This window comes from Adelges cooleyi, unplaced genomic scaffold, assembly GCF_023614345.1.
Source record: "Adelges cooleyi isolate 19-005CV unplaced genomic scaffold, UGA_ACOO_1.1 ACOO_flye_CR_arks_rails_tigmint_CR_PRNA_11, whole genome shotgun sequence".
In the NCBI taxonomy this organism is placed as follows: domain Eukaryota; kingdom Metazoa; phylum Arthropoda; class Insecta; order Hemiptera; family Adelgidae; genus Adelges; species Adelges cooleyi.
The window spans coordinates 364,939-379,282 of record NW_026095763.1 but is presented as its reverse complement, the minus strand read 5'-3'; the positions used below and the strand labels follow the sequence as shown (position 1 = coordinate 379,282).

The window sequence follows — 14,344 nt, the reverse complement described above, 5'->3', positions numbered from 1 at the left end:
ATCGAATCTTGCTATAAGTTGTCGTAAGCATAATTCAGCCAATGAAAATGAATCATATTTTTTTTTCATTTTCTTCTTTGGATATTCCACTTGGTTGGAATAAAATCCTTATTCAGAAGCGTATCAATTAATAAAAGGGTTGAATGGTATAACAAATAAAATGTTTAATATCAATATGTGTATACGTATAAGTAAAAGCGACGACTGTCTCCCAATAACAATAATTAAATACTCGGTGTACAGGAAATACAAAATATGCTTACTAAGAATTATATCGACCTACTAACTATGTAATATTGAGCCAAATATTTTTTACTAATAAAGGCTATTTAAAAAAAAAAAAAAAACTGTAATATAATAATGGTGTTTGGTTTATAATTCCAACACACTTTTTGATATTATGTCCAAGTCTCAATGCTGAAATCCAATAGTATTGTTTTAAAAACTGCTTATGAGGACGTACAATTTTCGATTTATTAAGGGATTTGGTATAAAAGAATTTTGTCAATATCTTACAGAAATGAGATGTTTTTATGGGTGGATCATTTTTTTTTTTAATTAAACTATTATAGCATCGGTTTCCAACATTTTCCACTTTTAATGGTCAACATTTAAATGTCCTATAAATAAAGCTATTAGTGCTCAACATACATGATCTGTGTTATTTAAAGTAATTGAAAACAAGGAAAAAAGTGAATTTTAAACATTTAATAAAAATTATGCTTTTATAACAGATATCAACAAAAAACCGATGACATTTGATGTATAATATTGCTTTTTATACTTTTCCAAAATTTCAAAACTACATTAATTACGAAAAAAATAATACGACAGTTTAACCTCTTCATGCACAGAATTTTTAAATTTAAAAGAAAAAATTAATTTATGCGGATATTCGGCTGAAAAGACTGAAAAAAATAATAAAAAAATTCCACGGTCAACCCTTACTTTGTTACCGAGGGTAACAACCCCCGGCATCAAATGATACTTCTATGCAAGTCTGCAACAAATATAATTTATTTTAACTTTTCAAGATTTGTTCTTATTTCACATAAAAACATTAAGAATGTTCATATTATGAACACAGTTATAAAATAAATAATAAACATGCTACTCGCGTTTTATATAGTCTACAAGAAAATTTTATTTTAAACTAAATAATTAATTTTTTTTTTTTGCTTTACGCGCCATTTAGGCGCTTCGCAGCTTCTACCAAAGCTCTCCAAACTTCTCGATGCTCTGCATCCTCAATACCTGCTCCATTGCGTAATCTCTTCAGGTCGTCCTTAACTCGGTCCAACCACCGTTGTCTTGGCCTGCCTACAGGTCGTTTTTTATTTGGTTTGTTGATGAGTACCTGTCTTATCAGTCCACCCTCTGCACGCCAAACATGGCCAGCCCACTCTAACCTTTTCGACCTTAGAAAATCGTTTAAATTGGCTGTATTAAACAGAATGTTTAAGTCAGCGTTTTTTCTTCGCTCGTATACACCAGTATTGGGGTTTAATATAGGCCCATATATTTTTCTAAGTATTTTCCTTTCGAAAGTCAATAGGTTATTCTCGCCACCCTGCGTCGTGGACCATGTCTCACATCTGTACATGACAATGGGGCGCAAGTAGGCAATGTATAGTTTTTTCTTTGTGTCTCTAGATAGCAGTTTCGATGTGAACATTTTTCTCATTGCATGGTATCCTCGGTTTGCTGCACTTATCCTGGACTTAATCTCGTTATGCATATTATTTTTATGATTTATATTAGCGCCTAAGTACTTAAAATGTTCGACTTGTTCAAAAGAGAAATGATCAATGCTCACATTTTGTAACGGAGTAGGTCGTCTACACATTAGCATATACTTAGTTTTATTTTCATTTATTTTGAGGCCCATCTTTTTACTTGTCAGTATGAGCTTTCGTACTGTCCCTTCTAATTCCGTTTTCGATTCTCCAAATAACACAATGTCATCCGCATATGCTAAGAGAGTTGAGCGCCCCAGTACTTCCATTTCTCGGTCTTTCTGCATATCTCTTACGACTTTTTCAAGTGCTAGATTGAAGAGAGCGGGAGATAGCGCGTCCCCTTGTTTCAATCCACATCTGACCTCAAACTCCTTTGATGTTTCTCCAAGAAAACGCACTTTGCAAAGCGTGTCAGAATTGCAGCACTTTATTTACTTAACCAACTTCTTTGGTATTCCGAAATGTATAAGTGCTGACTGTTGGAATAATAATTAATATTCTATATATCAAGAAGTATTTCACAATATATAAATATGTTGTTTATCTGTATAATAAAAATACGTAGTTGTTAACCAGGAAATGTTGTAGAAAAACAAAGTTGTTTTTGTAAGCATACGTGTATGTGTAGACGCGTGCAACCTTGTGGGTTAATATAAATAGCATTTGATCTAAGGGCTCGGGGCTCAGTATTTCTATTCAGTTTATACATATTACTAGTGTATTATTGTTTCACTGTGTTGTATATATTCTATGTATAATATATCTTTTATTGTAATAACTTTATTTATGTTGAATACTTGATTATCATCACTACTGGCACTCTGATACTATATTTATGTATAGTATTACAACAGGTTATGGGCCCAGACACTCAGACATACAGTCAAAGGCACACCGGACATCGAGAGTCAAGTATTTGAAGAACACAATTTTTTTTGAAGATCACCAAGTAAGTGAATTATAGTAATTAAGCAGCACCTGACGAAGTGTATATTGGATATACATTTATCAAAGTCGTTCAAGGGTACTATACAAGTACGTAATCTATTGATATGGAAGAATCAATAAAGATTGCCAAGCTATGCAATATTGAAGGTTGGACACTTTGGAAATTTCAGATGAAGGTAATACTAACTTCATATGAGTTGGGTAGTTTAATTACAGGAGAGTATACAAAACCAGTGCTAACAAGCAAAGAAGCTGACGCCCAGAAAAGATATAAGAGGATCTATTATATTGGCAACGTGCTGACTCCAAATGCCAAAAACTGATAGTAACATCGGTTGACAACGGTCCAATGCAATACCTGATTAACTGTAAAACATCGTATGAAATGTGGACAAAATTACTCGCTGTCTATGAGCAGAAAAACGAGGCGAGTATACATTTAATACAACACAAATTTTTCAGTTACGTAAAGGACTCGGTTGACGATATGTCGACGCATATTACCAAATTGCAAAACCTACAGAATCAACTTAGTTTGATGGGACAACCAGTCACAGAATCTATGCTTATGACGAAAATTCTAATGACCTTGTTGGAATAATAATTAATATTCTATATATCAAGTAGTATTTCACAATATATAAATATGTTGTTTATCTGTATAATAAAAATACGTAGTTGTTAATCAGGAAAAGTTATAGAAAAACAAAGTTGTTTTTGTAAGCACACGTGTATGTGTAGACGCGTGCAACCTTGTGGGTTAATATAAATAGCATTTGATCTAAGGGCTCGGGGCTCAGTATTTCTATTCAGTTTATACATATTACTAGTGTATTATTGTTTCACTGTGTTGTATATATTCTATGTATAATATATCTATTATTGTAATAACATTATTTGTGTTAAATACTTGATTATCATCTACTACTACTCGCACTCTGATACTATATTTATGTATAGTATTACAACAGGTTATGCGCCCAGACACTCAGACATATAGTCAAAGGCACACCGGACATCGAGAGTCAAGTATTTGAAGAACACAATTTTTTTTAAGATCACCAAGTAAGTGAATTATAGTAATTAAGCAGCACCTGACGAAGTGTATATTGGATATACATTTATCAAAGTCGTTCAAGAGTACTATACAAGTACGTCATCTATTGATATGGAAGAATCAATAAAGATTGCCAAGCTATGCAATATTGAAGGTTGGACACTTTGGAAATTTCAGATGAAGGTAATACTAACTTCATATGAGTTGGGTAGTTTAATTACAGGAGAGTATACAAAACCAGTGCTAACAAGCAAAGAAGCTGACGCCCAGAAAAGATATAAGAGGATCTATTAAATTGGCAACGTGCTGACTCTAAATGCCAAAAATTGATAGTAACATCGGTTGACAACGGTCCAATGCAATACCTGATTAACTGTAAAACATCGTATGAAATGTGGACAAAATTACTCGCTGTCTATGAGCAGAAAAACGAGGCGAGTATACATTTAATACAACATAAATTTTTCAGTTACGTAAAGGACTCGGCTGACGATATGTCGACGCATATTACCAAATTGCAAAACCTACAGAATCAACTTAGTTTGATGGGACAACCAGTCACAGAATCTATGCTTATGACGAAAATTCTAATGACTTTGCCATCGGAGTATAAACATTTTTACAGTGCATGGGACTCAATGCAGCTAGAAAGTAAGAATTTAAATGAACTAACATCTCGGTTACTTATTGAGGAGTCGAGAATGTATCAAGGTAGTTCGGTAGTTGAATCTGTAGAAGAAAATAATGCTTTAACTGTTAGAAAGTTCCAGAAGAAATTTTCTAAAAAGACAGGCAGTGAAAAATTTGGTGAACGGAAAGTTGGGAATCCAAATGTGGGTACAAAAAAGATAGGACCCTGTTTTTATTGCAAAAAGGGCGGTCATTTCAAAAAGGACTGCAGGAAGTATAAAAAAGACCAAGACGATGCCAAGGGAAATTTGTCACAATCAAGTGAAATAGGACAAGCTTTTTACAGTGAACTGTTATTCACAGAACAAGAATCGGATAACTGGTATCTAGACTCTGGTGCTACTAATCATATGACGGGACATAAAAATTGGTATGTTCATTATAATCAATTTAAATCGCCAATTAAAGTGAAAATAGTGTGTGATATTATAATTAACGTGAAGTGGGTCTCATACGGTTAAAAAGTTATTAACGAAACGTTAATATTACTAAGTTTACTATAGTCAAGTTTATACAAACTAACGGTTGGTTACCGACTGCGGCCATCTATCACTGATGTTAAATAATTATGAGATTCGAGCTATCAAAAAAAAAATATAATGGTTCAACACGTTGGCGGTGGCCGGTACTTAACAAAAGACTGCAAGGAAATAGTTTTTACTAAAAAAATTGATGATTTTACTGTTTTTATCTATTTTTAATGTTATAATTATTAAAATTTATTTTATTATTGACCACGATTTAATAAAAAAAAAATTGTTTGGCTTAAGTATTCTAACAGCCTTGACAAAAATGTATTTTCTAAAATGATTATGTACATGTTTATTTTTAAAAGTTATTATCAGCAGTAATAAACATATAATATTAATCATTTGTTGAATAAAAACTAATAGTGTACATATTATGAACACAACGGATTTCATACAAGTTATTTTAGTATTAAAGTTAGAAACAATTGTGCATTATTAAAGAAAAATACTAAATTAATATAATCAAGTTTATAAAATATGTTTACTAAATTATTTCCACTTGGCTTATAGTTTTTAAATTTTGAACATAGTTGGAAAAATAACAAAGTATAGTTAGAACATTACAAATAATTATGGTATAAATCTACTTTACTGGGCAACCTTTTTTTCGATTATTTTTTTAAATCGACAGTACTTTTAATGTTGATTACGAATATGTAAAGAATTTGCGCCGCTCGCACTTAGTTTGGAAGTTACAGACTTTTAAAGTTCGCCGAAATCGACATACGTGCGCGCCCGGCTTTGCACGTCTACCCGCACCCGCTGGGTACTTCGTCCGTCGATCGCCGCTTAGTTATCATCGGATTCCTCGTCTACCTGCCTCCCGCCCGTCGTGGTCCTTTTTTTTTTTGCATCATAATTTCATCACGCTAATATTTGACTTGTTTGGGATTTTGCTATAGCGAACAATGAACAATTTTTGGCTCGCCCGATGCACATTGTTGAGACTTGAGGATGACTTAATAGTAAATATTAATGTTTTATCGCGCCCCGCTAATATTATAAAGTATTACGGGCTATTATAAAGCAATACATGTTATTCATTTTTTATAATTTGGTTATTCATTTATATTTTATGATTCTACATATATTAACACAAAATAAATATATAATGCTGTTTTTCTACAAACTCTGATGAAAATTGTGAGGGACACACACACATACATTAATTTATATATATATAGATAATAAAAATAGAAATAATTAATCAGATAAAAAAATCCAATTTATATAGATGGCCTATAGCATAAGCCAAATGGGTGGAAAATATACACATTTGCCAATTAGCTAAAAATGTACTTTTTTTGGATTTTTATATCGGTATTTATCTAATTCTAACCCTCTGCTTCTGAGTTTTTAATAATTAGTTCTAAGTCAATAAAAAGTAAAAACCTTTACCAAATACTTTTTAGTTGTATACATAATATATACATGGATCGTTCATTCCGATACTCATGAAAATGCACACAAATTAAACAATGTTCAATAACTTCACTTGTTTTATATTTAAAATATATTTGTAATTTAATTGGAATACATGAAAGCAAGTTAAAATATTATTCAATTAATATCGTTGCAATATACATAATTTTTTTACCTATGTATTATATTAATAAATAAGTATCAATAATATAAAAATGTATAATTATTTATAATAATAGAGTAAAAGTATTTAGAAACAATAATTATTATTAATAGCATGAGTAAACAATAAATCCTGTTGAGTAAATTGAAATGTTTACAATGAACATAGTAACAATGTCTACTATACAATAGGGGTTTTAATAAAAATATAATATTTTCTACAAAATTACTGTTTTTATTTTTATTGATATACAATTTGGAAATTACATTTTTTGCTATTACTCCGTTATAATATGTGGTGTCGGCCGCACAACATACACAAATAATAATCGTACATTTTACATAAATATTGTACATGTTGGTATCTCTTCGGGTGGCTGTTTGTCGAGTGGCTCCGTGTCGATTTTCGGTGGCTGTTTGTCGAGTGGCTCCTTGTCGAGTGGCCCCGTGTCGTGCTCCCATGCAATTACGGACCAAAAAAACATATTATGTAGTTTATCAATACATGTATTATGTTATGGTATCATATGATACCTACATGCATGAAGAGGTTAAGAATTAGCCAGTTACACATCTTATGATTTCCACTAAATGCGGTATGGTAGATGTGCGACGGGCCAGGGCTTCCTGTCTTAGGTCGCTGTAAATAGCTCTACTGGAAGTGGGAGGGGTCGCCTCGCAAAACCAGAGAACTATTGAAGTGAAAGGTGTGTCTAGTATGTATGTATATTGTGTGCGTATAGGGAATCTTATGGACTATAAATAACAAAAAAGACTCAATTTGCTAATCAATACTATTTCACAAAACAATACGCATATAAATAAACAATATCAATTAATATTAGCGCCACTTAGGCTCACAGTTAGTTTATAATACTTAATTAGTGAATAATAATTCACAATTTAACACTAGTGTCGATTAAATATAGTACAAAAATATTTTAAAAATCGCCTAGACGGCACAATAAATTTAACGCCTTGTAAATACAAAATAATTAAAGCTAAATTAAATATGTGAGTAGGAGGGGTGTTGATAAATTAGTAATAATAGTCGCGAAATACATTGGAATCCCAATATTGCAAGTGTATTGGAAGGGAAGGTATGTGTTATCGACATACACTGGACAGCCCGCAGCCACCACTTTACTGACAGAAGGATGTCATGCGTGTTCGGTGTTACAACTTGCAATAACACCCTTTTTTTACACGTAATTAATAGTTATGTGTAACATCATTTTTTGTGTGAATCATATAATTTTATTTTATATATATTTTTATATTTTATTGTAGCAAGTACCTAATTGAAATTCACAGGGACGATAGTAAAACACACTGCTCTTGGATTACTTAAGGGCCAGTTTTACCCTGTAGATTATTGTAAAATAGTAATACAATATTAAATATTTGTATCTACATAAATAATCGTTTATTTGTAGTTACTATCAATGTGCCAAACGAGGGCTCAACTTCTGCAAGGGTTCATTAAAAAAATCGACTGATGGGACATTAATTATCATCAAACCCCATAATGGACATGAAATGAGAGACAATAATGCGATGTTAATTAAATCTTTTAGATTGATTCTAAAAACGCGAGCCAGTAAAGAAAATGGTATATTAAAATTAATATATGATCAAGAATCAGAAAGGTATCTTAATCGATATTGTCTACTTGGTTTATTTTCATACATTTGTAAAACTTATATACAATTTTTTATTTTTGAAGGAATCCTGAAGCTAGCAGTCTCTATTCTTGGGCAACAGCTGAATCTATAATGCGTATAGCGAGAAGGCACTCTCTTCCGAAACTACCAACTTCTTGTACTGAACTGGCAGTTCTTTTTGAAAATGGAACACTTCCACGATATTCATGCTGTAATGAAAGCATATTCAAGGGCTGTGTGCTATGTATTGACGGTCACCAAAGTCTAATATTTGCTTGCACTGGTTTAATTCAATTAGTAGCGAATGTTGAAGAAATACACGTTGATGCTACATTCAAAATTGTACCCCCAAACATGGGTAAACAATTATTAACTATTCACTGTACGATTCAAAACCATGTAAGTTATTTTAATATTTCACATGTTTATTTTTTTTGTGGATTACGTATAATTATTAGTTAAGAAAAGAATATATTTAAACAAAAATAAAAATGAATACAATTTTTCTAAATGCAGAAATAGAAAGTACCTATGACAACTATTTTTTTGGTTAATAACTTATATAGAAAACAAATTGTCTAGCCACTCATACACATAAGATTCCTGGAATCTTAAATATTTTTTATGTTGTTTTTAATTGTAATTTTATGTATATATTTGTTTAGTCCATACCTGTTGTATATTGTTTAATGGAATCAAAATCAAGGAATGCCCACATTAGTGTTTTAAATTTTGTGAAATCAAATATTGTCCCAAATTTAAAGCCATCTGTTGTTATAATAACAGATTTTGAGACAGCCCTTCGAGATGCATTAATATCATTAATCACCCAAGCAAGAGTTGCTGGTTGCTGGTTCCACCACAATCAAGTAGATTATTTAATAAATAAGTATTTTTTACATCTTGATCATCTCTATACGAATGTCGGTAGAGCCATTCTCTTTGTTTAGGTTGGCCAAAAATATATTTATCAGTTATAATTTATTATTTCATACAATTTCAGAGACGTATTTAGGGGAGGGGGGGGCTTGGGCCCCGGACGGTAAAATTTTAGGGGCGGTAAATTTTGGAGAGCATTTTGATATAATACGGTAGGTCATTTGGGTGATAAAAAAAAGTAATGATACTAATAAATGTATAATTGTGGTTTTCATTTGTCACGAAACATGCATTGAAAATGCCAGGACATGGAAAAGTATATTTTAGTTTGAGAATTAAGGTACATAGAATATGGCCGCCCGAAAATATTTCGTAGACATGTTTATACGGTCGTGCCAACTGCCAGTAATAATAATCTTAGTTTGTAACGTTTATGTACTCGTAATCTATTATCTATGTTCGTAATCACAAAGAAAAAAAAAAAGATTTGTAACCATAAGTAGAAATTGCGTTACGAATTTATGTTTCTTGTCCTACATCTAACTGTTCTGCTGAGAGGTCTTTTTCAGTCTTAAAAAAGGTCAAGTCCTATTTGAGATCCAGTACTACAGACGAAAGGCTAAATTCTTTGGCTGTTTTAACTAAAGAGTCAGATTTAACAAAGAAGTTAGATTATGATGATATCATTGATACGCTCGGCGTAAATTCTACTGCTTTTGCTCGCCTTTTAATGACGTTTTTTGTTGAAAAAGCTCGGCGTAAACATTTTTAATTTTAAAATGTTTAATATTCTTATACATATGGGGAGTTTTATTATTAAGGGATTTTTTTTTAAATGTTGTCATTTAACCTATTACATTTAGATTTTTTGTATAATTAATAATAAATATACCTTATATGATTATGTAATATGTACTTCAATAAATGTATTTTTGCATGATTTTCTTTAGTTCGCTAACACGTACGTACGTACGTTTGTACGGTTTTTTTTTCAAATCTTGCAAAATTAATTTAACCCACTTCCCGATGTCGTATAGAGCTGAAACTTTGGCACAGACACTCGTCTTAGATGACAATACAATATTCTGTAATCATAGATATTGCATCCAGGTCGCCCTACACATGGTCAAATGTGGGGGTCATTTCACTAAAATTTCTTTTTTTTCCAAATCTTCCAAAATTAATTTAGTAATCTACTCAGCAATTATTAAATACCTTTAATAGGACTAAAAATTAAAAAACAAAAATAGTAAAAAGTGAACTAAAAAGTAAAAAATAATTTTATTACAAGAACAATTTACCAATCAATTGTAGCATATTTTATTTAAACTGTCAATTACTTTGAAAACAACCGAAAATTAATTTTTGGCTAAAAAGAAAAGCGTGGGCCCTATTCAACAAAGTCCCTAATAAATTTATCAGGTAATGTTTTATATTGTAAGTTTTTTTTGTAATTTAAATTTGGTTTAATATTAGTGTGTGACACATACATTTCTTAATACTTAACTCAATAAATTTGGACTTTGTTGAATAAGGCCCACGCTTTTCTTTTTAGTAAAAAAACTAATTTTCAATTGTTTTCAAAGTAATTGACATTTTAAATAAAATATGCTACAATTGATTGGTAAATTGTTCGTGTAATAAAATTATTTTTACTTTTTACTATTTTTTTTTTTTTAGAAAAGAATGTTTTTAAAAACGTGTTTTTTATGTATACCTAATATACCTTCAGATTATGAGTGTAGCGGAGAATGCATTAGTTTCACTATCGTGTGTTTTTTTTTTTACAAATATACCTATTGAGGAAGAAATATAGGTTGGAAAAGGGGTGTTTTTTTTCTTACCTGGGGCGCAAAATTCCTAAATACGTCTCTGTATAATTCTACACTTTTACTAGTCATAGTGTAGAATTAGCTAATTGATTTTGCATGCTATATTTGCAGAATTATTTCACTCCATATCCCCTGACTTCAAATAATAATATGCTACCATATTTATTTAGTAATGATTTGAGATATTAATAATAAGTAATAACTGTATATAGTAGTATAGATAAATATCATAATGTTATTCCGTAAACATTTCATATTTAAATAAAACTGTTTAACTGATGTGATTATTGTCCCGATTTTTACTATTCAAATTTTACTGAAAACTTTTAAAGATTTGATGTCTAAGAAAATAACCCCGTATTTTAAAAAATATATTAGTCTATATCAAACATTGTTTCCGTGAAAATCACTCAACAAATATTAACCTGCTCACTTTTTCCCACAATATTCTTAGCTTCTTTCATGATGTCATATACACTCATTTTGTAAAGATGTTTGGCAGAGTAATCATTTTTTATTATTACAAAGCTAAATTCTGTTTCGGTAAAGGTAATAACTTGGATAACATCCTTCATTATTAACAGATTCCATATTATTAAATACAAAATTTGTTTATTGTTTATTTCATAAGTACCTGATAGGTGTATGATTGTAATTAGACCTCGATCTGTTTTAAATTTAAAAATAAAATAAAATATAAATAATAGCAACAGTAATGATAGATAAGTAGATAGTAATAGTATGATTGAAGTAATTGCTATTTTCTATTTTTACAGGCGGTATGGAAAAATATGGGAAAAAAGGATTTCTCTATTTAATAAATACTAATGGTCAAGCATTAAAAGCTTTGAGAATGTTGTTTGCTTTGCCATTACTACCTGCTGCTGATATAGAGAGAGCGTATGAAGTCATTCGATTATTTGCCATTAATCATCAAGTTCCTACGACTAGTTTTTTAGATATTACCGAAGATAAAATTTTACTTTTGATGTTTTTAAAGAAATAGTATCTGAACTACAAGGGTTATCACATTCATGCTATTTATTTTATCTTATATTCAAGTCTTATTGTCAATTAAATTTTTTGAAAAGAAAATTGTTACTTAATAACTAATAATTTTTTATGTTAAAATATTAACTTATTCTTATTACTAGACCATTGATGAATTATATTTAGAAGAATGGTGTACAGTTTTTCCTAATTTCATCATGGTACTTAATATTAATTATATAATTTGCAAAGAGGGTAAATTCATCATTAGGTATTTACTACATTTTCTCAATTATTCTCTGTCTAGGTAATCTACTATTCCTGAAAACCAAATTCAATACCTACATAAATATAAATTAATCGGTTTTTTATTATTTCCAAAAACTTTGTTCGTTTGGACATACGAATTTCTGAAACTGGTCGACTCTCCTCATATTACAGTAAATTGCTGTAGTAATGAGTATTTAGTTATAGTACACTGTCATCTTTTGTTTATATTAACCAGATGTGTTCTCCGGCTTCGGAAATATTAGACCCATGTAACATGGGTCTAAGCAATATGCCAATTTTTTAAATTTGATCATAGCTAACTGAGTTTGCTAGTTGCTGAAGGCTACAATGTATACCATTGTCGATTGATTTTAATATAGAATTTTCAAGTACAAATAGTTAATTCAATGATCTGGTTCTTAAGGTTGTAACTTGTGTACAATATATCCAAAGAATAAATATAACGTTCGGGGGTTCAAGATACAATTGTAGCTATTGATTCACGTTTATTCATTTATAAAATGCACCTTTAAATACATATATTATAAAGTTAAACTAAATTTTCATATTTTCAATACAGTTGTATTTAATTCAGGGAAAGACTCTGCTTTTTATTTAGTTTTGTTTTCACTTAATTTGATGCTTCATTTATTTATTCTATTACAAATTACAATACTTGTTTATATCTACATTTGTCTTATATATTTAAAGTTTTGAAGAGTGGGTGTATACTAGGGAGTAAGTAGTAAAAATTACTTCAGGATTGTTCCAGGACTTCTTTTTTTAAATTTCCAAAACTCTGTAGAAAAACTTGAACATTCTTGAAGAGTTGGTGTAGCAACTAGGACACATAGCTTACACATTTGTGCGTCCCACACCCACCCACGCAAAGCCATTGTAATCAAACTCTATTATGAATGGCTAACTGTACTTACTACTAAATATTATATAATAGACAATTATTATTCTCTAAGACTAAATCATTTATCTTACAGTTATTGGATAGGACGAGTTGGTGTTCTCGTTTTTTTCTGTCCATGGACTATCAAGGCGCACTAATAATAATGTGGAAAGTTTTCACAATAGTTTGAGACTAAAATTATCAGTGGCGCATCCAAACTTATGGATTTTTCTTGGTAAGCACATGTGTAATTTAATACTTTATTTATTTTATAAAGAAACTTTATTAAATATAGTAAACGAATAAATATTTAAACCCTCGACCATAAAAAGATTAACTCTGTGTATAAATATATTTCGGCAACAATGTTGTCACCTTCAGCGCTCACAAGATAACAACATTTAAATATTTATTTGTTTATTATATATATGTATAATCATAAGTTGCTTAAAGTTTTTTCTTAACTTTATTAAATTGTGTGATTACAGATCAGTTAGCTCGTCTAAGTATGAATTACCATACAATAGTGAGTCAGTTGTCAAATAATATAAGGCCAACAAGAAACTATAGAGTAAATTATGTTATAAACTCCAATCGTATAAAGAATGCAACTAGCCAATATTCTCAAGGACTGATGAGTATGTGGCAGTTTTTTCAAATATGCTCTCACACTACTACTGCTTATGAACAACGTCAGAGAAATTGGGCATTACAGGCCGAGATCAATAGCAACCAAAATGCCTATATACCTCTTTCAGAAGATAACCGGATTGATGATTCTGCAGTAGCTGAAGAATTAATAGCTAACATACCTGTAGCCATTTCTGAGGGTGCAAATGAAACCGTAAATATTGATGACAATGATTCGCTTGACGATGAAAGTAAATGTGTGACATGTTTGGTGAGGACGCTAAGGGAAACTCCAATAAGGTATATGATAACTCCATGTGGGCACTCATGGATGTGCGATAGTTGTATGCAGACAGTTCTTAGGTCTGATCCTATAATCAAATATGGAAATGGTATTTTAGCCGACTTTGAATGTTCAATGAATTTTAATTGCCTATAATGTTCTATAAAACAATTTCAATAAATTGAAAACAGTAATAATATTTTTTGTATAATTCAAAATTAGTTTGTAGAGGTGGATTACCTGTTGACTTGGAGCGTTCAAAACAGTTGAAGTACCTATTCTCTGACAACTATAAGAAGTATGAAACATTGCCAAAATACTCTTTCCTAAATGACATTAAAAATTAA

At 30.6% G+C, this 14,344-nt stretch overlaps 1 protein-coding gene and 1 pseudogene across 1 annotated transcript; one reads left to right on the top strand and one right to left on the bottom strand.

Annotated features, from left to right (window-relative positions):
• Positions 1 to 1,180: 1,180 nt before the first annotated feature.
• On the bottom strand, positions 1,181 to 1,684 carry LOC126847604 (uncharacterized). The gene has a single exon (XM_050587911.1). The coding sequence runs from the start codon at positions 1,682 to 1,684 to the stop codon at positions 1,181 to 1,183; it is 504 nt and encodes a 167-aa protein (XP_050443868.1).
• Positions 1,685 to 8,113: 6,429 nt separating this feature from the next.
• Positions 8,114 to 14,344, top strand: LOC126847603 (uncharacterized; annotated as a pseudogene).